At 41.0% G+C, this 27,665-nt stretch overlaps 1 protein-coding gene across 4 annotated transcripts in view; it reads left to right on the top strand.

The window, feature by feature from the left end:
• Positions 1-61: 61 nt before the first annotated feature.
• The window catches only part of ext2 (exostosin glycosyltransferase 2), a 132,031-nt gene continuing 104,427 nt past the window's right edge, over positions 62-27,665 (top strand). The window contains exons 1-4 of one of the 4 annotated variants that reach the window (XM_067994068.1): positions 159-235; positions 2,711-2,825; positions 8,198-8,757; positions 12,866-12,955. In XM_067994068.1, coding sequence (XP_067850169.1) covers positions 8,222-8,757; positions 12,866-12,955 — 626 coding nt within the window. In that variant the 5' untranslated portion in view covers positions 159-235; positions 2,711-2,825; positions 8,198-8,221. Of the gene's footprint in view, positions 236-2,710; positions 2,826-3,920; positions 4,014-8,197; positions 8,758-12,865; positions 12,956-27,665 lie in introns of those variants that run through there. The other 3 variants (XM_067994070.1, XM_067994067.1, XM_067994069.1) reach the window with 3 other exon arrangements.

The raw sequence follows: 27,665 nt of genomic DNA, 5'->3' as shown, positions 1-27,665 counted from the left end.
CCGCTGTACTCGAGGGGGCAGTGCCGGGGGAGTTGACGGCCCGCAGGTTGAGTTAGTGACGGGCGCCGTGCTGTGTGTTTCCGGGGTGCCGCTGGGCCGTGGGTGCTCCTGGCATTGACTCAGCTTCTGTGGCGGGCGGGCGGTGAGGGGCCGGAGTCGGGCTCATTAGAGATGGAATTTCGGCCTTAGCACCGAGCAGCGGCGGCGGCGGCGGCGGGGGGGCGCCTCCATTCAGGTAAATCTCGCCGAGCCGGCGCTTCTTCGAGGGGCTTCGATGCGAGTGTGTGTCAGCCGGCGGGCCCGGAGCTCGGGGTCTGACTGGGACCCGCACAGACCCCCCCCCCCCCCCCCGGGACTCGTCTCCTCCCCCGCCCCCCGGGACTCGTCTCCTCCCCCCCCCTCCCCTCTCCCCCCTCCCCCTCCTCCCCTCCCCTCACCCCCTCCCCTCCCCTCACCCCCTCCCCTCCCCTCACCCCCTCCCCTCCCCTCACCCCCTCCCCTCCCCTCCTCCCCTCCCCCCCCTCCTCCCCTCCCCTCACCCCCTCACCCCCTCCCCTCACCCTCACCCCCTCCCCTCCCCTCACCCCCTCCCCTCCCCTCACCCCCTCCCCTCCCCTCACCCCCCTCTCCCCCTCACACGGACAGACCTGAAACCCGGTACCAGATCCCGGCTGACCAGCCGAAGCTGCTGGTTAGAGAGATCTCACTTCAGGACCAATAGACGGCGAATGATAACCTGGGGGGAGCAGAGTCTTACCGTTCAGGGGGGAGTCGGTGCGTTTCTTCAGGCTCCGGTTGCTGATGCTTGTTTGCTTTTCTTTATTCCAAGTGGCTTCACGGTGCAATAGAGTCAGGGCCCAGCGAGTTTAACCAGAACCAGACAGAACGACATTGTATTTACATAGCGCCTTTAACGTAGCAAACGTCCCAAGGAGCTTCACAAGTACATTTAGTAATGGGCTGTCAATTTCTTTTGATAATCGCTCCTGTGAAGCTCCTTGGGACGTTTTACTACGTTAAAGGCGCTATATAAATACAAGTAGTTGTTATATACTGGTCTTGATCAAACAAGACTATATTGGACTACTTCTTTGTATCCTTTACCAACCCAACCCCATTTTCTTCTGCATTTGTCCCTGGATGAAAAAAAAACTGTCCCCCAAGTCAGTTACAATTGCACTTTCAAACTCCCAACTGGTCTAGCCTTTGGCTCTCCATTTGCCATGTTATTTCTGCAGGTGTGGATCTGCTCAGCCACTCCCTCTTCTCCACCTTTGACGCCTTTGTCCCCAGTAAAACCTGTACTCTTTGCCACCCTGGTGCGGCCCCCATCTTTGCTCGCTCAAGTCCAAGGGGTGCAGTACTCGAATGTATCAGATTTAGCCATCCATCACCAGATCTGACTGGACCATGTCAAGCATTATCAGGTATTGCTCTCCTATGCCAAAATGGTTGCCTACTCCAGGATCATCCTGGAGAGCAAAGATAATGCCTGGCTTTTTTTCTCCACTACCGACTGTTTCCTCAAACCCCTCTCCCTTGCTTTCTGCACTCTCGCCTCCAACAAGTACAAGGAGCTCATTGTTTTTTTGTCATTAAGGTGGTGATCATCCGTTCAGCTGCCTTTCCTCCCTTTTCCCCTTGACCACCAAGCATTAGGCAGATCGAAGCCATTGTCTTTGGCCCCTGCCGCAAACCCTGTACCCTTCCTCAAACTCCGTATCCTTTGCATTGATTCCATCCCCCTCTCTGGCCATTGTCTCAGGCTGAACCGGACTGTTCGCAACCACGGTGTCCTATTTGACAAAGTGCTGAGCCTCTGACCCCATATTTTCTGCATCACGAAGACCACGTACTTCCACTGCCATAACGCCGCCTGCCTCCGTCCCTAACTTAGTCCATCTGCTGCTGAAATCATCATCCATTCCTTTGCCTCTCCCTCTCCTCCCAAAAGAAAGTAGAAAAACTAGTTTAATTAATTGGATGTCCCAAAGTGTTTGAAGGCCAATGAAGTTCTTTTGAAGTGTAGTCAGTTAGGTATGCACATGTGGGAGCCAGTTTGCACACAGCAAGATTCCACAAATAACAATTAAATAAATGACCAAATAATCTGTTTTTAGTGATGTTGATTGGAGGATAAATGTTGGCCAGGACACCAGGATAATTCTGCTGCACATCTTTGAATAGTATCATGGGATCTTTTACACCGGCCTGAACACGGGGCCTCGGTTAAATGTCTCATCCAAAAGACGGCACCTCTGACAGTGCAGCACTCCCCTCAGTACTGCGCTGGAGTGTCAACTGAAGACTCTTGTGGAGCTTGAGCCCACAACTTTCTGACTCAGGCCAGAGCGCTGATACTGTGTCAGGGTATAACACGTGTTCCAAACATTTTGTGGGCAAATGTTTGGCGATGGAGGTATAAGTCTGTGCAGAAGCAAAATGGCAGTAAAATACTTGGGAGTGGGAGGAGGCAGGGAGGATGAAGGCAAAGTAGTATTGTGTGGTGCACTTAGTAGATATGCTGCAATTAACACTGCTTTAATATCTTGCTAGAATTGCAACAGAGAAGTTCCACTTTCTTTCTCATCTAGGTAATAACTTTCCTGTTCTAACTAACTGAAAAATGAAGCTACCTGTCTGCCTCATGTGTAATATTACATTTCTTCCTCTGTCTCTGATTCTTCCCTATTTCTTTGTTTTTCTGCAGCGTCTGATAATTTGCAGCCTATTGCAGCTCTTCTCTTCTCCTTTTCCTAACATCAGGTTCACACAAAGCGTCTAATTTGTTTGTAGGAGTCAGTTTCTCCAACTTATCAGTTTGGGTAAGTGAAAAATTCGCAAAAAAGCCACGCTCATCAAAGGCATGTTTGCGTGTGTGGGTGTCATGTTATAAGTTCTGACAAAAAACAATGCTATCTTTGTGGAGAACATTTTTTTAAATAGTATTCAGGAACAGAAAACAATGCTCGTAAGTCAACAAGTACAGAAATCAGATAGACAGCAATCTGATCTTAGAGGCCCCTGGGATCCCTTCATGGAGCACAGAGAGTCTGGGAACCCTAGTTTAAAAATCTGACTTCTAATGAAGTCTGAAACAAAGAACGTTACGGTTCTATTTCACTTGCCTTGCTGACTGGAATGAGACTCATATTGTAATTAGATTACTTGCTACTTGGAATAGAAATATCAGCATTCATTTTCCATTGTTTTAGCTCTTGGGTGAAAAGGTGTGCTTTCAGTCTCTTCCCTGGTATCATTATCCTCCATCTGGTAGGAGCTAGCTTCAATTTCCAGCTAATTTTTATTCTGTGGAGACCCACCAATTTAGGGTATCTTGTGGCACCCTGAGCTCTTTGGCTGCCTTGTGCAGAATCATAGAAATTGTAGCACAGAAGGAAGCCATTCAGCCCCGTGACAGTGCTGCTGCTTCAATTGGAGCTATCTACTTGGATAGTCTTTCTTTTCAAATATTTATCCAATTCGCTTTTAAATTATATCGTCCCTGCCTTAGTAGCCACTTGTGGTAAAACATTTCATGTTCTAATAACCCTGTCAAAGAAATCTCTTAAATTTCCTCATTATTCTTCTAGTCTGTCATGCCCCCTTGTTACCAGTCAGTGGAAGTATTCTTTCATTGTTTGCCCTCCTTTCATAATTTTGAAAACCTCTATTTAACGCCTTGTTTAACTTTCTGTGCTGTAGTGGAAAAAAAACACTTTTTTTCCAGTCTCCATACCATATTTGAGTTGCCAGGATTACCTCCATTTGTTCATCATGGAAGTTAGTGCTTTGGAATTTAAAGGGACCTGAATTGGGTAAGGTTAGTACAGCTAAGTGCACAGCAATAGCCAATTAATACTAAAATTTCCCAGCTCATAGACCTCTGGATCAGCATCCAGTTGGTCCAAAGCACCGACTTCGATGAGTGAACGGAGCTGCTCCAGATAGATGCAAGCTGTCCCCTTAAGCAACACATTGCTTGAGGCATGAATGGAGACGTCAAAAGACAGGTTGGTGATGTTGTGTGACATAGAGAAATTAGGTTCTTAATTTTTTTAAATACATGTGGGCGTATCTTGTATTGACAGTACTCTCCTCTTCCTTCTCCTTTGACTGTTCTTTTATTTGCTCTTTCTAAAAGCATTCATTTTAATTCCAGGAAACGATCAGTCAGCCTGAGAGTTCAGTAATTCCTGACAATTCATCTTTAAGTCAGTGGTAGAATTGAGAAATTTCACATTGAGCTGAGTTACATCGAATTTTACATCACGGAAACAGGCCATTTGGCCCACACGGTCTATGTTAGTGTTTACGCTCCACACGAGCCTCCTCCCACCTTACTTTATCTCACCCCATCAACATATCCTTCTTTCCCTTCTCCCTCATGTATTGATCTAGCTTCCCTTTAAATACATCTATGCTATTTGCCTCAACCACTCATATAATAGCGAGTTCCACCACTCTGAATAAAGAAGTTTCTCCTAAATTCCTCAATTGGATTTATTAATGACTATCTTATAGTTATGGCTCCTTAGTGTAACTGAATTTAGATGTGCTATTTTGTCAGTTTGATAAAACTGTCAGTAACCCCAATTAGTTAATTCTTGGTGTAGCACAATGGAAGTTTTTTTGTGGCAAACAAGGTATCTTGCAGTGTAGCTGCAATTCTATTAAATTTTCATGAATCAGTATGAACTATATCAAATGATATGACTTATAACATCCCTGTTGTGTTGATGCAGGTTTTGTATTAAAATGGTGTGACAGTGTGCACGAATGGTTTAAAAACTTGTATGCAAATTTATGCAATTTACCACCCTGTTTATTAGGAGTTACTAGGAGTGATCTATTTAACTAGATCATTTAAAATATCAGATGTTATACTTCTCTCCATCCCTCCCAAGGGTAGGACTAAAGTTTAAGTTTAAAATTTACTAAAATGAGAGTATGTCACTTTGGACCAGAAAGGAAAGGGTTCAACATTGTAGTGAAAATAAAATGTGTTCACATTTAAAGAAACAAAGGGGCCAAAGAGGCGCACCTAGTTTGATCACTTGTTTGTGCTTGTGTGATGATTGATGTGCCACACATGGCCTCAGTGCTCTTGGGTTAAGGATGGGAAAATTGGCTAGGATTCCCATGCCTGATTGCTATCCAGTGAGTCCTACAGGACATCAGATGATGATAGAGCTTATGTTAGGGGGGGTAACCGGAAGCAGGGTCGAAGAGGTAGCTTTTGAGGAAACTGCTGAAGAAAGGGAAGACAGCAAAGCAGATAAGCTTAAGGAGAGTGCTTAGAGTGTAGAGCTGAAACAACTGAAGGCTCTACAGCTGAAGATGAAATAGAGAGTAGAGGCAATGCAAAGGAGGCCAGAATCTGAAGGGGGAGGCATTGTGAACAGGAACATGGGACTGAACAGGGTTTCAGGGGTATGGAGGGATTTGTAGATGAAAACAAAGATTTTGAAATCTGTGTGTCAGTGGATAGGGAGCCAGTGAGGTTTGAGGCTCACATGTAAAGAATGGTCACTTGGGTGAGGTGAGGTATCAGGGCCCGTGCTGCGGAGCCATACCCCAGCATGAATTGGTGCCTTACCGACATGAGGGGAATAAAATATTGCTGAAAAAAATTGTACCTAACTGCAGATCTTTCTAGAATCTATAGTTTGGAGACTTGCTCCACATCATTGTAAAACCCCAATAATGTATCAGAAACTCTTCCGCTTGTATGTTACATTAACATCATGTTATTTTTGTGCTGTTGGTGTGCTTCAGGGTATTTGAAGGTTTATGAAATGCTACACAAGGCACTTTCAACTTACAATGTACAGTGGAATTGCTATACTTGAAATCGGATGCAGATGGCACAAGAATAAACAGTGTTTAACATGTAAAACCAACTTTTGTTAAAGTAAACTGAAGAATCCTGATAAAAAGTTCAAACACTTACTGTGCTACAGAATCTAAACTTTATTTTAACAGTAAATTTGCAGCAGTTGAATATTTCTCCCTTCTGAATTTAATAGTTTTGGTGCTATGGTCAAAACTTTTTCTATATTACAGAATCATACAGCACAGGAGGAGGAAATTCAGCCCATTGTGCCTCTGCCAGCTCTTTGAAAGAGCTCTCCTTTTAGTCCCACTCCCTTGCTCTTTCCCCATAGTCCTGCAATTTTTTCTTTTTCAAGTATATATACAATTCCCTTTTGAAAGTTATTATTGAGTCTGCTTCCACCACCCTTTCAGGCCGTGCGTTCCAGATCATAACTCGCTGCGTAAAGAAAATTCTCCTCATCCCCCCACCCCCCCCCCCTGCTGCATTTGCTAATTATCTTAATTCTGTGTCCTCCAGTTACCTACCCTCCTGCCAATGAAAACAATTGCCCTTTACTTACTCTAACAAAATCCCTCATAACTAATGAATATTGACTAAGGGACAGAAAGCAGAGAGTAGTGGTGAACGGTTATTTTTCAGACTGGAAGGAGGTGTGCATTGGTGTCCCCCAGGAGTCAGTACTGGAACCATTGCTCTTTTTGATATATATTAATGACCTGGATTTGGGTAGACAGGGCATAATTTCAAAATTTGCAGATGACATGAAACTCGGAAATGTATTAAACAGTGAGGAGGATAGTAACAGACTTCAGGAGGATATAGACAGATTGGTGAAATGGGCAGACACATGGCAGATGAAATTTGATATAGAGAAGTATGAAGTGATTTATTGTGGTAGGAAGAATGAGGAGAGGCAATATAAACTAAATGGTACATTTTACAGGGGGTGCAGGAACAGAGAGACCTGGGGGTGTACATACACAAGTCTTTGAAGGTGGCAGGACAAGTTGAGAAGGCTGTTAAAAAGGCGTGTGGGATCATTAGCTCTATAAATAGAGGCATAGAGTACAAAAGCAAGGAAGTTATGCTAAATCTTTATAAAACACAGATTAGGTCCCAGCTGGATTATTATGTTCAATTCTGGGCACCACACTTTAGGAAGGATGTGAAGGCCTTAGAGAGGGTTTTTTTAATATTCGTTCATGGGATGTGGGCGTTGCTGGCAAGGCCAGCATTTATTGCCCTTGAGAGGGTGGTGGTGAGCCGCCGCCTTGAACTGCTGCAGTCCGTATGGTGAAGGTTCTCCCAGGTGCAGAAGAGATTTACTAGAATGGCACCAGGGATGAGGGACTTCAGTTATGTGGAGAGATTGAAAAAGCTGGGGTTGTTCTCCTTCGAGCAGAGAAGGTTAAGGGGAGATTTGATAGAGGTGTTCAAAATCATGAAGGGTTTAATAGAGAAAATAAAGAGAAACTGTTTCCAGTGGCAGAAGGGTTGGTAACCAGACGACACAGATTTAAGGTAATTGGTGAAAGAACCAGAGGCGACATGAGGGAAAAAAAAATTTACGCAGTGAGTTATGATCTGGAATGGACTGCCTGAAAGGGTGGTGGAAGCAGATTCAATAATAACTTTCAAAAGGATAAATACTTGAAGGGAAAATATTTGCTGGGCTATGGGGAAAGGGCGGGGGAGTGGACTAGTTGGATAGCTCATTCAAAGAGCCGGTACAGACACACTGGGCCAGATGGCCTCCTTCTGTGCTGTATCATTCTATGATTCTATAATTTTGAACACCTCTATTAAATCTCCCCTTAACCTTCTCTGCTTTAAGGAGAACAATTGCAGCTTCTCTAGTCTCTCCACATAACTGAAGTCCCTCATCCCTGGAATTATGTAGATATGGTGCTAGTCCAAGCATATGCCTGAAGAACAAACCTAATTTCATAGTGCAGTAGACAGTCTCTATAAATCAAAAGTATTCGATGCTGAGCACTACAATGGTTAATCAGCTTTAATGTTTTTGATGCTCCATGACTTAGAACCTCCCCCTTTTAAATTAAAATTACTGCAACATTGAAAACACATGCTTTAAAATTAGTTCTGATTCCTGAGCTTGCAATGATGTGTTGATTGACAGACTGATGTGTGATTGGAACAGAAACAAAGAACAGTTGCTTTAATTTAAGTTCTGTAACCTTTCCACTTTCATACGTGGATTTCAAATTGCAATTTTATTGCGAGTTACTTGCATAGGTAGGTACATAATATTGAATTCAACAGTTTAACAATGACTTTTAAAAACAAGACTGCAATTATAGATGTATATGTAATCACTTGCCTTTTTCTCACACTCAGAATCCATAGGAAGGGAATTGCATTATGTATGCTTCAACCAAGTACAGCAGTCGGGGCCCTACCCTTATTCCCAGGATGAAAACTAAGCACCGAATTTATTACATATTACTGTTTTCAGTTGTACTACTTGGACTTGTAGCCACAGGAATGTTTCAGTTCTGGCCACATTCAATCGAAGCTACCAGTGAGTGGACAGTCGAAAAGCGCAGCATCCACGATGTTCCTGAAGTCAAACTAGTTGAAGACAGTTCTATTCCTGAACGAGGGGACTTGAGCTGTAGAATGCACACTTGCTTTGATGTATACCGTTGTGGGTATAACCCCAAGAACAGAATAAAAGTCTACATCTACCCGTTGAAAAAGTATGTTGATGAGCATGGAACTGTGGTCAGCAACACCATCTCCAAAGAATATAATGAATTGTTGACTGCTATTTCAGAAAGTGATTTCTACACAGATGATCTTAATAGGGCATGTTTGTTTATTCCATCAATTGATGTGCTGAATCAGAACAACCTCAGGATAAAGGAAACGGCACAGGCTTTGGCCCAGCTATCCAGGTATGTTACAAAGAACTGCGTTTTTGTTTACTTGTATTTTTTTTGCTTATTTGGAAAATAGTTAAGCTCTTAGCATTTCTATGCCAGATCACAATATACAATCCTGGACGTTTGATTGTTTTCAGCTGCTATGTGAAAAGATATATATATATATATACTCCATCAGATTTCAAGCTTTTTTTATTGCAGTTTTAATATCATCCTCATTTCCCATAGAACAAAAAAAATTGAAGTACTTGTGTTTTTGAAGGGGTCATAAACTGTGCACTTAGCACTTGTGATTTTTTCCAGAAATGTAGATGAAGGGCCAAAGTTCAAAGGGCAGGACATCAAGTATGAAAAAAATAAGTCAGTCAAGAAAGTGATTCGGGGTCACAAAACTTGGGTTTTAAAATCCTGTAGGCTCCACGAGGAAAGGCTGATTGAAGGATGTATGAAGTTCCGCAGTTTTGCAATTCTGGGAAAGAATGAGTTTGAGCATGAGACAGTACAGTGAGTTTAATTGTGGCGTATTGAGGATACAAGAAATAGGTGAGCAAAGAATGGTGTATTTGCAGATTAGGAGGGGCAAAAGAAGAAAGTTCAGAGGGGCACTGTCAATAGTAATATAGATTTAGAATAGCAAGAGACACAAAATGTGGATAGAATAGTGAGAGACTGGAGAGGTGTTGGGGCTTAGAGGTGAAAGAAGGTTCATCTATCGGACAATAAGCTTTTCCTCATACCTTGCCCAAAATGTTTGAGAAAGGTGTTGGAAAAGGCTTCACTGATACGGCAGCAGTATTCTAGTCTGGTGTAGACTTGGGCTTTATAGTGTTACTGGGGAAGATGTGAAAGAGGAAACAGCTTCTTGGAGCTTTAGCCTTATTAGTGAAATTATGAAACACTTTTTCACACAAAGGGTAGTGGAAATCTGGAATTCTTTCCCCCAAAAGACTCTGGATGCTGGGTCACGACGTTTTTAAGACTGAGATCAACAGAGTTTTATTAGGTAAAGGTCTCAAGGGACATGGTTCAAAGGTGGGTAAATGGAGTTGAGGGATCTAATTGAATGACGGAACAGGCTTAAGGGACTGTATGGCCTAATCTTGTTCCTGTTTCCTATGTTCAGCAAGGGAGAGGATGTGGCAGTTTCATTTGAGATCAGAGATGATTAGGCCCAGAATGCCACTAGATAAAGAGGGACCAGGGGAGTAGCTGTTGACATAGGTGTTTGGATTTGCACCGCAACGGCCCTTAACACAGTCACGAATGGCAACGTGTATGACTGTGACTGTGGTGCATTATCCCTCCTCACTCTTCTACCTCTCCGCAGCCTTTGACACAGTGGCCTACACCACCCCACTCCAATGCTCCTGCTCCATTGTCCAGCTCAGTGGGACTGCCCTCGTTTGATTTCACTCTTATCTATCCGATCGTAGCCAGAGCATCTCTGTGATGAACTTCTCCTTAACTTTGTTTTAACATCCCAAGACGATGAACTTTACTGATGGCTTTCCTTACCTTTTAAATGGAAAACTGAATGGAACTCCTTAATTTTTTCTTATCACATAATATTTCATGAAATGCTTTCCTCTTAACTTTTAAAAAAAAATGTACAATGCAGATTGTAATAAATTGGATAGCTGGGTGGTGAAGGATAGACTACTAGAGCCTGGTCTTCAGTTGCTTCCAAGCCTTTATTCACAGAGATCTGCATTACCCACTGTGCACCCCTTTGATAAGCTCTCAAATAAATGGATACGAGAGTCCCCAATTGATACACACCACTTGAATACAATTAACACATTGATATAAATCATATGGATACAATTAACACAGATGAATTTTACTGTTGGTTCTCCCCTTGCTGCCTTGCCATAAAAAAAATCACTTAAACAAATCTCAATGATGTACTTTACCATATGCTCCCCTCTTGCTTTTTAAAAACAAAATACAACCCTTTAAACTAAAAGTAAAATTTTATACGAACTTCTTTCGCTATGGTCTAAAAATCTTTATGCAAAATGCAAACCAGTGGTTTTAAAGTTTTCTGCTAGGAGGACCCCTGCACATATTGACACCCTTCCGAAGATGGAACTCTCCTCCTCTGCGTGTATTGATGTCCTCCTGGGACCTCTCCCCTGAAAATATTGAACACTACTGGGACATTTGTCTTGCACCAGCATCCCACCCCCCCACAATATTGATGCGCTCCTATCTTAATTTCAGAAAGGCACTGGTCAGCTATTCTGGTGCAATCAGTGCTATCATTACAGAAAGTATATAGCAACAGAAATGAAGTTGTAAAAAGTCAAAAAATATAGGAAACATTTTTAATTACAGAACTCTTGATACGTTTGTGGATCCAGTTGTGATCTCCTTGTGGAGCCTGGTTTGAAAACCTGTAATCTAGACTTGCTTGGAATCTGAAGTCCAGGCAACTAATGGAATGGATTGCTTTTATACAAACCGATTTCATGCCTTTTAGACAAGTGGTTGTGAGATTTGACAATTCTTCTAGCACAGTAAAGTAAATGATAACATGGTTCTCCACCACTGGGGTTTTCCTCACCTGTCTGGACTTATTGTAGACTAATCGATAGAGATTGATTGCTATGATTAGTCAACAACTCCATTATCATTGTATCATGCACCTACCAGGATGGTAGAAGGCGAACTATGGCTGTCTGAGGGTGACTGGTTCAGCTGTCTTTTTTAGCCGCTGGAAAGGTGCAGCAGGCTGAAACAAAGGGGATAATTTTAACTTAACCCACACGTCGAGAAACTGACTGGATCGTGTGCAACGCTGGTTTTGCACCCCTGTCCAATTTTACTCACCGTTGAAGTCACTGGAGGGTTATATCAGGCGGGGTGTTAATCTGCTGTTCTAGCCGATCCCCTGGGTGTCTCATCCAGTGAATTAGCTTAAAATTACCCACAGCTTAAAAATAACTGCATATGCAGTTTTCCTGCTCTGGCTGCTATGTAAACTGCCCTGCCATATAAACAAGGTGGTTCCCACAGCACCTGGAACAAAGGTTACACAAGGTCAAGTGGGTGAGTATTCCTTTTTAACAAATTGTACTTCATTGGCTGAAAAGAAATGTGACTCCAATTTTCTATATCTAAAAATATTCCTCTAAGCACAGACTTTGAAGGGCAAAATCTATAATTATGTTGCTGGGTTTTTTTAAATTCAAGTATACACAGTTTGGAAATTTCACAAGCCCACCATTACACTTCACTGAAATCCTAGTGAGAATATTGGGCCCTTGCATCCAGCAGAGAGAGGCAAGTTTCATCAGTCTGGGCTGCATTTGTATGAAAGTACCAAGGGATATATTGCACGTGTAATGCCTCTCCAAAGCATGATTAGAACATGGATGTGTATTCCCATTCATATCTCCCTATTGATTAAGATTTTAAATTAAATTGCTATTCTCAAACCTGGAAATGCTAACTATAACAACTTAAATACAGTATTTTCCTGTCTCAGTCCAGAGGAAAGAATCGTGATGTACCTGCATTTAGGTCCCAATATTGGATTATGTTAGTAAGCACAAAATTAGTGTGTCATTGTTTTTAAATATATAGCCTGTTAACAGTTGTGTAGTTTAAGTGCTCTTCCTCTCTTTTCCCACCCCATTCTTCTCATCACACTTTACAAATGTTTTATGATTTTATGTGAGTATTGTGGAGTCACATTCCTAGTTTTGAATCTCAAACTTTGAAGATGTGCCATCCACACAAGAGGTAATGGGTAAGCTGTATCTGGCCCTCTACCAGTGCTACATTGTATGTACTTGATTGGAATTGTGAGAGAGCACTCCTGGGTAATTCTCTCTCCGATTAGCTGACTCTCTTCCAGTGAGGATACACTGTCCAGTCAGGTGACCTTTTCCTGACAACAGCACAGCTGAGATTAATCACATTGGCAAACTGCCGATGCTAGAATGTCTCAACCATATCATAGCCCTTTTTGAACATGTTGATTGGTTATTCATCTGAATTTTTTTTTAAAGTATACAGTTGTACAATTCGTGTACATTTTCTCTGTTCAACTTGATTGTCGTAGAATGTTGTACAGTTTGTATTCTAAAAATGTGAATGTCTTTACCATTTTTAGATGGGATAGAGGGACAAACCACTTGCTGTTTAATATGCTTCCAGGAGGCCCTCCTGATTATAATACTGCACTGGATGTTCCACGTGACAGGTAGGTTGTAAGTCCTACATCCAAACATTGCTTCCACTGCTTCCTGAGCACTCCTCTTAATCGTTTTTCCTTATCTCCATGCTAAGCAAACCAAGTTGGCTACTTTACAACTTCTGCTTCCGCTTTTGTTCAACAGTAAAAGTTTCACTTGTAGGAGGGGAGAATGGGTAACATTTTTATTCTAGATACTGGAACCTGCATTACTGGATTAAAGTCAGAAATTTCTTACTGTGTTGCCCAAGAATGCAGGAAGTGAATTGAGAATAAAAAGTTGCTTTGTGCTAGATATAATTTAAAATGCTTCCATTTCTACTAATGTGAGAGTTAAATTCAGGCTGATCTGGTACCTCAGGTAGAGGTGGTGAGTTTTAGAACATAAGAAATAGGAGTAGGCCAATCGGCCCCTCGAGCCTGCTCCGCCATTCAATAAGATCATGGCTGATCTGATCCTAACCTCAAATCTAAATTCATGTCCAATTTCCTGCCCGCTCCCCGTAACCCCTAATTCCCTTTACTTCTAGGAAACTGTCTATTTCTGTTTTAAATTTATTTAATGATGTAGCTTCCATCTTGCTGGAGAATCATATAATGGCCCAGAATTTGCTGCCAAAATAATGGTGAGTTTATTGGCGCTCGCTGTTATTAATGTGTAAATCGTCCAGCAACTTGTGCCGAGGGAGATTCCCAACATTGGCCTCACGAAAATGCAGCTTGCCCTCAACCTCCCCATGTGTTTCATGAAGTTACTGCATTTGCACATTAATTGGCAATTAAACTTGCTACAGAAAGTTAGGGCTGCTGCTTAACAGCATAAGTACCTTTTTTAATGAGGAATTGATGTTCTTGCAATGCCACTCAACCTCTCCAACCCAGAAAGGGAACAGTTTAAACTGAGGGGTCTCATTCCTATAGGTAGAGATTTATAAAATTTAAAATAAAAAAAAATATTTTCGTTACTGTCTCTTTTTCCCTCCTTCTTAATCTAATCTTTCCCTCTCTTTATTTCTCTTTCTGTACCTGATTTGACTCTAATTCACCTTATTCCTTCTCCGTCTTTCATCTGTTTCTTTCTCAACCATTAAATCTCATTGGTTAAGGGGATAGATTGTTGGTCCCGTCGTTCACCAAAGTCCCAGGTGCTCCAATGCCCTCACTGCACGTTATCAGCTTGCACTTCCAGCAACTCACAGGGCAAAAACTTTTCAAGTTGAAGGGTGAGGGAAAAAGCCTAACTAACAGGGCACGCTGTGAGATGCCCTGCTTCAGCAGCATCTGGGTCATTGTTACCATATGACCCAACCACGTGTAATTTGACAGTGCTAAGAAGGATGGTCTGTTGAACTTTGAAATCTCTTAACACCGTAACAATGTATCATTACTGTAAATAAATGTTCAATGCATATTGAACTCTTCTTCATGCCTTGCTAAAATCCAAGCTTTACTAAACGTACTATTTGTGTTTCATCAGATCAGATAAAATTATTATCCTTGTCCCTCATGCAGCTATTTTTAATGTATTTTGGTATGAATCTAGTGGCATAATTTCAAACCAATCAGTGCTTCCAGCCTGTGCCCTCGGGTTTAGATGGTGAGCCTGTTTCAACTTTCAGCAGACAATACATTGCATTAGAATATCATATTGCACTTTGGCTGGGGCACATGGTTTTCCAAACTACGAGAACCGTAAGTCAATTGCATAGCTGTCATCTTATTTCTTTTGGGTGGAGGATAGGACTTTGAAATGTAAAGTGATAGAATTGGTAAAATTCCACCACCAATAGTTCCCTGATGAGGCATTGCACTTTTTTAAATAGCAATAATGTTATCTGAATCAAAGCAGCTTGTGAACTCTACACGTAATTGATTTAGAAGTGGATTTTATAGGATAGAATATGCATTTTAAGAGAATATAGTGTGGTTTGACATTCAAACTGACTTTCAAAAAGATTAGTTGGTTTTGTCCTTGACACTTTTAAACATTTTATTTAGAACTAATTGGCATGTTTTTGTGGTGTTTGGGTAATTTTACTGCAATCCACAAGATGGCAGCAAACTATAGCTAGAAGTCTCAACTAAACAACACTGCAAATGCTCTGCAATAATCGTATAAGAAATACCTTTTGTATGACTACAGTGGAAAATGTGGGTACCTAGTAGTGAGTTACAAGTATGTGACTCGGGTTCAGACGACATTATAGGTCACAAGCAAGGCTCTGATATGTTCAAAACATCATCTGACCTCTAATATTGGATTGCAGACTTTATCTCGCTCTCTGTTATCTTCATTGTATAGTTTATTCAATTTATTTTTAAAAAATTAACATTACTGCATTCCTGGTTATTTCAAGAGTGTGTACAGAATGAGGCACAGAATGACATTCACAGAAGTGGAGTATGATTTTCTCCTTTGCAACATCATTGTAGGTCCAGGCATGTTTATTTTTGACTTCTCGAGCAAGTATAGGATTCTTCCCCCCGCCCCCTTTTTTTGCTTATGGGTCCAGAACCAATATGCATTTTTAAAAAAAACAAGCACTGACATTGTCATTGGTTCATATGCTGTAATTGCAAACGAAATCTACATTTCTTAACAACTACTTCCTCATTTTTTTCTTATTTTTGCCAGTTTTAATTTTTGTTTCATTTTTCTCATCTCAATATTTTCTTTTTCTTTCTATATTTTCTCTTGATACCTGTTAATCAGTTTATTTGTTGTTCTTCCTTCAAGTTTGTGCATAGGTTCTTCTATCGGCCATCTAATAAGTGCTGCTGATCTGCATCTAAAAATGCCAGTTGGAATCTGGACTAACAGAAGAAGCATTCTCATTGTTTGTTCCATAGGTGAAATATGCCAGATATGGATAAAACAAAATTTATTCCAGCGTAGATTTTTAGTGAGCTGGTCGGCCAGTGGGAGGCACGAAAGAGATGACTCAGTGTACAAAAAAGACTTAATGATGCATTCTAACAGTGTTATTAAAATAGTCCATTATAGGTGGACTACAGGGAACAGGATATGTATTGACTAGTGTTTTTCGGCCTGCACAGTATAGTTGATGCTTCAATTTTTTTTTTGGCGGAGGAATACTGGTTCAAATATACATGCAAGCCTGTTTTGCATTCGTTAATCTTTCCCTCTCAAATTATGTTCATGTAACTAACTTTGTTCTTCATAGCAAGTAAATTAGCAGCCTGATTATTCTTTAAAAGAAAGACTTGCATTTATATAACACCTTTCACGACCTCAGGATGTCCCAAAGTACTTCACAGCCAATTAAGTACTTTTGAAGTGCAGTCACTGTTGTAATGTAGGAAACGCGACAGCCAATTTGCGCACAGCAAGGCCCCACAAACAGCAATGTGATAACGACCAGATAATTTGTTTTGATATTGGTTGGGGGATAAATATTGGCCAGGACACAGAGGACAGAATCCTTCCCTGGCCAGTAGGTGAAGGAGGAGTCAAGGAGTCTGCTGTTCTACTAATATTGATAACTGGTGATATATTTTACTAGGCAACTACTGCTGAATTTCTACCAGTATTCTAGATATAAAACTTTTCTCTATTGGCAATTTTTGCTTTTCCGTATTTTACATTGTATATCTGGTTTTACAAATCACTGTCTAAATTTCTTGTGCTAGAAGTAGCTTATAAATTGTATCCTATTTATGTGCAGGTCCATTATCCACTCTAATGTAAGGAACACCCCTGCTGGTTGGTGGAATTTAGCAGATAATTGGAAGTCCCTAATATTTGGTAGCTTGCATGTATGCTTCATTGCACAATAGAAATAGCGAATAAGCAATATGTGATTTTATTTACCAGGAAAACATCATGAAAATTCTAGTGGATAATTAACAAGATATTAATTGGAGTATGGATAATGTATGTTCCAGTGTAATTTAAAACCATCTTTTTAACCTCTTCACCTCTCTAACTCTCCTATAAGACACTCCTTAAAAGCTACCTCTTTAACCAAGCTTTTGGTCGCTTGTCCTAATATTTCCTTATGTGGCTAGGTGTCAAATTTTGTTTGATAATGCTGCTGTGAAATTCCTTGGGACATTTTACTATGTTAAAGGTGCTATATAAATGCATGTTGTTGGTAACTATAGCAAGTGAGGTTGGATAGTAATCTTTCAAATACGATTTTATCTCAGATTTTTTAAATTCCTGTAACAAAGTTTGAGTTTTCTAGTTAGAGCTTATGTAGTTATTTAGAAATTTGAGATTTTTTTTGAATTGTCCTTTTGAATGGATTGGAGCAAGTTATTTTCAATATTTTATCTCTGAAAGAGCAATGAGATAAATGATCAGATGATCTGTGTTAGTGATATTGATTGAGGGATAAGTGTTGGCCAGGACACGGGGAGAACTCCCCTGCTCTTTTTCGAATAGTGCCATGGATCTTTTACGTCCAACTGAGAGGGCAGACTGGATCCAGGTTTAATGTGTCAAAGAAAAGATGACATCTCTGAGAGTGTTAGCTGAGATTATGCGCTGAAGTCCTGGAGCGGGGCTTGAACCTACAACCTTCTGACTCAAAGGCTAGAGTGCTACCACTGAGCCAAGGCTGACTAAATAATCAGGACTAGTAATTCCCCTCAGAGTGTTTACAGGTGACAGCAAAATAGCCCTGCCTATACTAGAAATTATCTGCCTTGTTTCATGCATTGTATACCTCCTCGGAATGATTAGTGGTATGACATTGAACTTTTACAGAGATTTTAATAGAGAAACCTTAACTTTTTTAATAAAGCCTTTCCCTTGATGTTTCACAGTATCTGTATTACATTTCAGAATTGTAAAAAGGTATTAATGTTTTTCAGTCATCAAACTACCATGTGGTTTCTTTCAAAATTCAGTTTAAATATTACACATCATTTTTACCATGCCATTTTAAAAAAAACAGCTTTTTAAAAAAATTGTTACCATTATTTAAATCTATAGTATATCAAATACCTTCTATTTTTCCAAAATACTGCTTTTTTTGTAATAGAGAATGATGGGTTGGTTTAGTTTTTGAAATGTAATCTGTAGAATCTAGGCCAACATAGAGTATTGCCAGGGAGCAAAGCCAATTGATCGTTAACCACTCCATCCTTCTATACCTACTCTTTCAGTTTTGTTTTGCTTTCTAAATCTCCACATCCTTTACTTCATATTTTGCATTAACTACAAAGTACTTTTAATTCTACCCATGGCCACAAAATGCAAATAATTTTTATGTTTCAATATTTTTCTTGGCCTTTAAACATTATTGCCACTGGATTAAGTTGGAAGAAACTGGTGAAAGCTACAATTCTGATCTAAATTGTGAAGTTACATTTACCAGGATAGGGTTTAGCTGCAGTTTTTTTCTTCTCTCCATGGTCTTGCCAAGTAAGCAAAGAAAGTAAGAGTGGGACTGGGTGATGCATTGTTTTGTTTTGCCTTTGGGATCCTGAATTCAGCTGAAACAAATATTTTGAAAGCTCCTGATCCCTGGCTGTTGAGGGTCCAATTGCCCATATCGTGGTACTGATTACCCAATGAGAGCTAAGAGTTTGAAACAGAAGTGGAACACAAATGCCATTCTATTAGCATTCTTCCGAGGCTGGGTCCTGGAGTTGATTACACGCAGTTCCGCACGACTGATTCGTGATGTGAATACTTCACTTGCTCACTTTTACCAAAAAATTTTTTTTGCATCTCAAGATCACAGTTTTAAATTGCCCATCTGCCTGGAAATCATCAAAAATGTAAGTTTCCACTGCTATGAGACATTTTGAATTTATAAAGAAAAGTTAACAAACTAGAGTGCATAAAACTATATAAAGCATTCCCATGCTTTGAATTATTTTAATATTCAGTGTGATATAAGGACATGGAATATTGTTTCAGTTTTGTACTTTTTCCACATTGATTCTATATAGTTTGGATTATATTGCCCATTCTAGCCATTGCTATCCAAAGCAAGACTGTTTTGATTAGTGCCCATTTATAAGAGAGTTTGTGCTGTAGACGGGCCTTTAAGGAACTGGGCTGAGACTGTCCAAACTCATTTCACATGCCATCCCAGAGGAAATCTTATCTCATCACACGGACTGCAGCAGTTCAAGAAGGCGGCTCACCATCGCCTTCTCAAGGGTAATTAGGGATGGGCAATAAATGCTGGCCTCGCCAGCGACACCCTCATCCCATGAACGAATAAAAAAAAAAATAGTCTGGCCTAGATTCAATCTAGCCCAGGACAGTATGCATTGTACTTTTTCCTCCTACTGTCTCTGAAATACTTCCACTTTCCATTATTAAGTCTACTATTGCAGGTTTCTTTGCCTGCTTACCATCTTACAAAGGTTTCGCAAAGAAAAACTTTGTTTTATAATTACTGCAAATAGAAAATAGGAGAACGAGTAGGCCATTCGGCCCTTCGGGCCCGCTCCGCCATTCACAATGATCATGGCCGATCGTCTTAACTCAGTACCCTGTTCCTGCTTTTTCCCCATATCCCTTGATCCCTTTAGCATTAAGAAATATATCTATCTCCTTCTTGAATACATCTAATGACTTTGCCTCCACTGCCTTCTGTGGTAGAGAATTCCACAGGTTCACCACCCTCTGAGTGAAGAAATTTCTCCTCAGCTCCGTTGTAAATGGCATACTCCGTATCCTGAGACTGTGACCCCTGGTTCTAGATTCCCCAGCCATCGGGAACATCCTCCCTGCATCTAGTCAGCCTAGCCATGTTAGAATTTTATATGTTTCGATGAGATCACCTCTCATTCTTCTAAACTCTAGTGAATATAGGTCTAGTTGACCCAATCTCTCCTCCTATGTCAGTTCTGCCATCCCAGGAATCAGTCTGGTAAACCTTCGTTGCACTCCCTCCATGGCAAGGACATCCTTCCTCAGATAAGGAGACCAAACCTGCACACAATACTCCAGATGTGGTCTCACCAAGGCCCTGTATAACTGCAGTAAGACATCCCTGCTCCTGTACTCAAATCCTCTTGCAATAAAGGCCAACATACCATTCGCCTTCCTAACTGCTTGCTGCACCTGAATGCTTGCTTTCAGCGACTGGTGTACAAGGACACCCAGATCTCGTTGCACCTCCCCTTTTCCCAATCTATCACCATTCAGATATTAATATGCCTTTCTGTTTTTACAACCAAAGTGGATAACCTCACATTTATCCACGTTATACTGCATCTGCCATGTTCTTGCCCACTCACCCAACTTGTCTAAATGACATTGGAGCCTCTTTGCATCCTCCTCACAGCTCACATTCCACCCCAGCTTTGTGTCGTCTGCAAACTTGGAAATGTAACATTTAGTTCCCTCATCCAAATCATTGATATATGGGGCTTGATTTTCGGACCCCCCGTGCTGGCGGGTTTGTGGCGGGGGGGGCTCCGAAAATCGGGGATTCTCGGGGCAGGTCCGGAGCCTGGCTCCAGCCCGCCCACTTCCGGGTTCCCCAGTGACGCGCTTACATGCGTGCGTAGCCCCCGCATGCGGGCAATTAAAGCCAGCGGGATGCCACTTAAGGTAATCATTTTGATACTTCAGGTCGTTAGCAGACCTGATTGACATAATATTTTAGGAGGGGTGGGGTTTTCATCTCAACTGAGAGTGTTTCCCATACTGGGGGAAACACTCCCATTGTAATGGACGTGTTGCAGCCATCAGCCTGTGGCAGCTGCAAAGGTCCATTTGACAGGTGGGGGGGGGGGGGGGGTGATGGAGGGGGAGACCGTCACTCATTGCAGGAGGCCACTTTGTCACTTTGGACAAAGTATGGCCTCCACCACCCTGCTAACAATAAAACTCACCAACTTGCACACTTACCCCGGTGTCCAGACACATTTACCTACCTTGCGGACCCCCTCAGATGTACATCTTCCGGATGGGGGCCGCCATAGCTGCAGTCATGACCTCGGAGGGCGAACAGCATCACCAGCCACGCCGTCCACCTCTGACACGTGGAGCTCCACAACACAGTGCTGTGACACATCCACCAGCACAGCAGGAGGTAGGGCAACTACAGAGAGAGATGCGTGGCAGAAGGCACTACCCTCGCCACAGGGTCCACAGACCGAGGCTCAGCTTCCTGGACCTCTCTGAGCAGCAGTGCACATGGAGACTCAGAGTCACTTGACATGTCGTCGTGGACATCTGCAGCCTCCTTCATGCTGAGCTGCTCCCGGCTGGCACAAACATCATCATCTGACCCGTCGCTGTCAAATTCACCACTGCCCTCAACAACTTCTCTTCCACATCCTTCCAGGGTGCCACCGGGGACATCGCCGACGTGTCTCAGTCGTCTGCACAAAAGAGCCCTGCAAATACACCTACACCCACTCTGCAGTGACACAATGGGTGGCATCAGTTGTGGGTCTTCATGGTGATCCTCAGGAAAGGGCATTATTGCACAAACCAGACAAGATTTGCAAAGACGTGGCAGTAGTGGTGACAATATAATATGTAATGTGAGTTGATCAGTAATCAAATATAAGTAACAACCATGACACCCTTGTGCATCCCCTTCATGCTCACGACACATTTGCCTTGCGCTGCCAACTGCACATATGTGATGCATGCCCTGTGGCTGCAGCACAGGTAGTTGCAGGTTGAGTGAGGCTAACTGTGAAAGAGATGCATGAGAGGGTGAGTATGAGATGGAGCCATGAGGATTGGGTTGAGTGGTAGTGGTGGGATGCGTATTGGCGAAGTGATTAAGTGCAGGTAAGATGAGGATGAGCTTTGAGTGGGTGTGAGGGGTGATGTGACAGAGTAGTGTTGGCAGTGCAGAAGGAGATGTGGGGTGGGGGCGGTGATGCGGCAGACGGAGTGCAGGGGAATGAGTAAATGTACTCACTTCGGCTGACCTACTTAGGTGATTGAAGCACCTCCTGCACTGTATGCAGATGCGTGATATGTTGGTGGTGCAGGTGACCTCCTCTGCCACCTCGAGCCAGGCCTCCGTGGTGGCAGAGACAGGCCACTTCCTCCCGTCCGCCGGGGAGAAGATCTCTGTCCTCCCCCTCCTCCTCACCCCATCCAGTAAAACCTGGAGTGAGGCATCATTAAACCTGGGAACAGCCTTCCCCCGGGCTGCTCCATGCTGTAATTTTGCTTATTTTCTGCAGCATCAGTCAGTGGAGGACTGCCCCTTTAAATAAGGCTCCTCCAGCTGACCGCCTGTGATGCGCCTGCGCAGTCCGCCCTCTGCGCAGCTTTCCAGCGCGAAACCCGGAAGCATCAAGCCTTAATACCTCACAGTTTGCCACTTTAAAAGGAAAGTGGGGGTGTTTATCATCCTAGAAGATGCATTGCGATTGGCTAAATTTCTGTTTTGTGCCTGGTAGAATTAGTCAATAAATCAAATTAATTTCTTCAATGCTCTAGTTGATAAAGACACCCTTTGAAATAATACTATCCCTTACAGACCACATTGTTGCAGGTTCAGTTCTGGTCTATGCTACTTCAGCTGATTTTAACCAGGTGAGCGGTTGGATAGCTGCAGTCAGCCTCAATGTCATTTGATTGGCAAGTGGACGGAAAATCAGAAGGTCCCTACTTTTGATTTGTATTCAGTGACCCATGCTCGAAAGTCCATATGTGAATGCACTGGGTGAGAACAGAAATTAGCTTGATTGCGGTGATGCTGTCCACAGTTGAGCAGCCTGCCAAAACGCACTGCCTGGGCTCATAAATGAAGGCTGGACACTAGTACTGAAGCAGTATGGATGCCTATGAAGCTGTATCGCAGCATAGGTTAGCCCTTTCGAGGATAGGAAGGGATGAACTTACAAATGGAAATTATTCCAGGTGGTTGAGTATTGTGATACGTGCAAGTGGTACATATACAGTCAATAATAGGTGTTGAACAACAAAAAGTTATTGTGTTATCAATAGCCCCTCAGTTGCTAAGTGCCAATATTTATTCCTTCCATCCCTTTTTTCTAACTAACTGGGGAGTTCCACTAATCACTAATTGAATAGCCAGGCTGAAAGAATAAATGCAATACCAACAGTAGGCTGCATTAACCAATTGAAAAGTTGTTTGTTTGAGTCCAATGTTGGCTGTAAATAAAAATATATTGAGCACAAATCAAGGAAGGTGCTTATCTGATGTCTGTGATGATAAATTTTGGATTTGTTTTTTTAAAAATGGCAATCGCCAACTCCCAAAAAGTCTTCATGACTCTTTTGGAAACATTAGCATGCCAGTGACTGACGTTAAGTTCATCTTCAATGTTTTTTCAATATTCTGACATTTAATATTCAGTGAAGAAATATATGTTTGACAGCTGGCAGGATCTGAGCTCCAGCTTTCAGGCAACTAGACCTTGAAAAAAAAGAAAATGTAAACATTTGGCATTTTTAGAAAATGAAACTGTTTCTGGTTTCTGCATTAATGCTATAGGTCATTTGTAAAACCTTTGCTGATAGGAGTGTTATTCACTTAGTTCTAACTGCTGTCAACCAGATTTTACTAGAAAGAGTAGCTGGTGCTGCTCAAAGGAGGGGAGTGACATGGAGGGCGAGAGTTGTCATGGCAGAGCTGATAAACGTGAATTTTAAAAAATTGAGTTACAGACTCTCAGCCTGTGGCCCTGATGTGAATCCAATCAGGAAGGGACAGTTTTTCTGATTCTTCAGGCTAAACAGAGACTTGAAATAGGAATCAATGTGAAACATTATACTTTGTGATGAAGAGGAGATAACTCCTTCCCCCCCCACCGTATGTTTTAAAGGTATGTAAGGAAAAACAGTAGTGTTTGATAAGACTTTGCATAGTGTCACAAAATGACTGAATATGTAATACTTGTTATTAGGACAGTACCTAGGAAGCTGCAGGTCATTTGTTCTATGTTGGACTTAAACCACGGAGTGAATGATGCTGTTATTAATTGTTGAGAGGCACTTATTCTATTCCTGAATTAAACCTTGATGAATCCAAAATTGACACCAAGAAAAAAGTGTTTTTTCATTTTATATTGATTAAGAAACCTCAAACTTAGAAATTCATATCCTGTTGTCTCCTTAATGATCCAGACTTATAAAGGTGAACATTGGACGTGCATTTGAACTGTTATTCTGCTTGACCAAATGTTCAAAATGATAATTTTACTTTTTTTGGCTCGTGCTTTTATAATAATTGGACACTCTGTTTTTACATGGGTGGGGGGGGTGGGTGTGCCAGATCCTGTTCGATCTGTAGCCATGGCATTTCCCTTTCATCTTTTACCACTTCACCACTGCCCTTCATCACTGCCCCACATTGAAATGCAAGATGATAAATTTTTAGGTTTGGCAATCCGAGGCAGATTTGCTATTTTGGCCATAAGCTCGGTAGATCTCTTCTATCACACATGCATTTACTCATCATGTGATTGAAGGTGACTAGATCAAGAGGATGTGACCATACGTTTGTGCTCTTGTTAGTTTTGCTTCTGGAATAATTGACCTATTGATTGTGTCAACGTACTACAGTGGTAGGTATTCCCAAACATTCTGAGTACATTCTTTTATTTTTATTTTCTGAAGTATGATCTGGTATAAATGCAATCTTGTCAGAATTTGACTTCAGTAAACTATGGACCGAAGTGTTCCCATTCACGTTTTTCAGTGTCAGAATGACCTTTTTCTGGAATTGAGAAGATTTTCTTCTATGATTATCTCTTTAGCAGAATCAAAATAAAAGGATTTCTATTGAATGTATAGTATATACAGCATTTTAGATCTGCACAAAAGTCATGGCATTTTTCAATGTGTATTGATATACCACAAAACATGTCTAAGACATTTTCTGTGCAACTCCATCTGTTAATAATTTTCTTCCATAAATATGTGCGCATCTTCAGATGGTCGTATAGGGTAACATAAAAGGAATAGCTTCAGTGTGTAATAACCACAATACCAGTAAATAGGTGAAAAGTCAAGTGATGGCACTAGCAATTTCATTCCATTTCTTGTCTGTTGAGTAATAGAGTAGTTGGATTCTCTTAAAAAGGAAAACAAATTGGTTCTAAAATGCTTCAGGAGCTTTGTGATTAAAAATAAATTTTCTACAACCAATCACAGTTTTACATTTTATTTATTAAAGGCAGCACATCATTCAGTCACAAGATGAGTGCAGAAGCCAAAGAATGAATCTTGTTAAACCACAATTAAACATAAACATGGAGAAACCACATTGGGTGAGTTACCAGAGGGTATACCAGCTTTTATACCCCTACGTGAGTCAGTGCCCTCAGGAGACGAGGGGATGGGAGGAAAATTTCTGCAGTCTGGCTACAATTGCTGCTATTTCTATTTTTGTCATCAACAAAGGAATCCTGTTATATGTGAAGCAGGGGTTTTCATCCATGGGATCATGGCAGATACGTTGATGTTTATATCCAGAAGTAGTTTAAAATATTGAAGAAGCTTTTTTTAAAAAAAAACTGCTCTAGTTTAGAATAAAAATCCTGACTGGTGTTAACCCCTTGAATGCTGATTTATCCTTGGCAGTTAAAAATAAAGTATTGATATAACATTTGCCAAAGTGATATTCTGTCAATTCCCACTGGCATTTATTTTTTGACAAATGACAGAACTAATTTGTTAATTTGCAGTATTTACAATATGAAATATTTGATGTGAAAAGCTTCCCTGAGGCTCAAACAGTTAATATGTCATTTTAAATTGTATGGCTTTGTGCCTGTGAAATTATGCACGCAGGGCAGATCAAATTCAGATTTTCATATTTTAAAGTGTGGGAAACAAATGCAAAATTTAATATTTTTTTCTAAAGTTTGGATTCAATTAAATTGTTCTCATTTTAGTATTGTGGTAAAATGATCATAAAAATATGATCAGTAAGTTATGTTTATATAAATACCAAATAATACTGTGTATAAATGAGGGAAAATGGTCCAATTTTCTAACAAGCTAGGTATCTTAATTAATTTATAGCTTAACTTTCTTTGAAAGTTTTAATTTATTGTATCCCCAAAAGAATTTAATTTCTTCCACTTGCACCACAATAACATATTCAACTTCGAGTCTCAGAATCAGTAAATTTTACAGCACAGAAGGCGGCCATTTGGCCCATTACACTTGTGCGAGTTCTCTGAGAAACCTGTTAACTTAGTTCCTTTCTGAATTTTTCTTTATTTTCTTCTTTTATAGAGTCCAGGTACTGTGGCTCAACAGCTGATTTTGTGATATCTCATTTTTCAGTATGAAATCTATATATACTTGTGTCTATTTGTGTATATTTATTTTTTGTGCTAGTAGACTTTATACTTTTCAGAAGTGCTTGGATCTGAAATCTTGTGGTTCACTACTTAAGTTTTGTTTGTAGAGCATAATCTTAATTTCACCAACGGCAGGAAAGGGTAGCAGGTACCTTTGTTTACCTTAGACTAGACTAGGCTAGGCTCGTATACCCTTGAATATAGAAGATTAAGGTGTGAACTAATTGAAGTGTTTAAGATGATTAAAGGATTTGATAGGGTAGATAGAGAGAAACTATTTCCTCTGGTGGGAGAGTCCAGAACAAGGGGGAATAACCTTAAAATTAGTGTGAGGCCATTCAGGGGTGATGTCAGAAAGCACTTCTTCACACAAAGGGTAATGGAAATCTGGAACTCCCCCAAAAAGCTACTGAGGATATGTCAATTGAAAATTTCAAAATTGAGATTGATAAATTTTTGTTAGGCAAGGGTATTAAGGGTTACGGAATCAAGGCGAGTAAGTGGAATTAAGATACAGATCAGCCATAATCTAATTGAATGGTGGAACAGGTTTGAAGGGCTGAATGGCCTACTCCAATTCCTATGTTCCTATGCCTTTGTTTTGCGATTGTAACACTGACAGTAACCCAGGCATTGCTGATTCAGGTCTATTAGAATGCTGCAAAACAAAAATTTGCATATATAGCTTTGTTGTGGGCTTAGAATTAATGTTTGTATTTTGTGCCTTTTTGTTTAGAACAATAGTGTCCACATTTTAAGTATTGTGTCTTTTAAAGTGGAGCTCTCATGAACAGTTTCGTTTCATATCAATCTCTGATCAAACAGTATGGCTATTTTTGGGGGGAAATGTTACTCAAATGTTTTCACTTCTAAGTGACTTTTATAATGAGAAACCATACACAGGAAAGCATTGTTTGCTACTGTAATTGACTTTAATAACTTATGCAGTCTGCTTAATTGTGCCAGTTTAAATGTTACATTAATTTGTCATAGGGATGAATCAGCAGATCAAGCAGGAGGACATCGCTCCAAGTAGTTTATAATGGTAGTAAGATTCCTTCTTCTGTCTTGGGCCATTAACATTTTATAAACTATGCAGTTATAGGGGTTTGGGAGATGGATTACATTGTGTGTGTGTGTGTCAATGAGGCACAGCCCAGTGTAATCTTGAGTGAGGGAGAGTCAATGGAAAAGAAAATCTAGCGGGTGTAAAACGGGCTGCCGATTCCTTTATCATCCGTTTTGCACTAGTGCCCAAAACCAATTTGACCCCAGAATGTCCTACCAGAAACAGTGTTGGAAGCAGAATCCATGATAGCTTTTAAAAGGAAAGTGGATAAATATTTGGAAAAGAAAAATTTAAAAGGGTATGTGGAAAAGGGCAGGGGGATGGGGCTAAATGAATAGGTCCTTCTGAGAACCAGCACAAGCATGACTAGCTGAATGGCCTCCTTCAGTACCATAAAATTCTGATAGT

The sequence above is a fragment of the Heptranchias perlo genome, chromosome 12 (genome assembly GCF_035084215.1).
Source record: "Heptranchias perlo isolate sHepPer1 chromosome 12, sHepPer1.hap1, whole genome shotgun sequence".
Taxonomy (NCBI): Eukaryota; Metazoa; Chordata; class Chondrichthyes; order Hexanchiformes; family Hexanchidae; genus Heptranchias; species Heptranchias perlo.
This window is presented reverse-complemented; position numbering and strand designations above follow the sequence as displayed.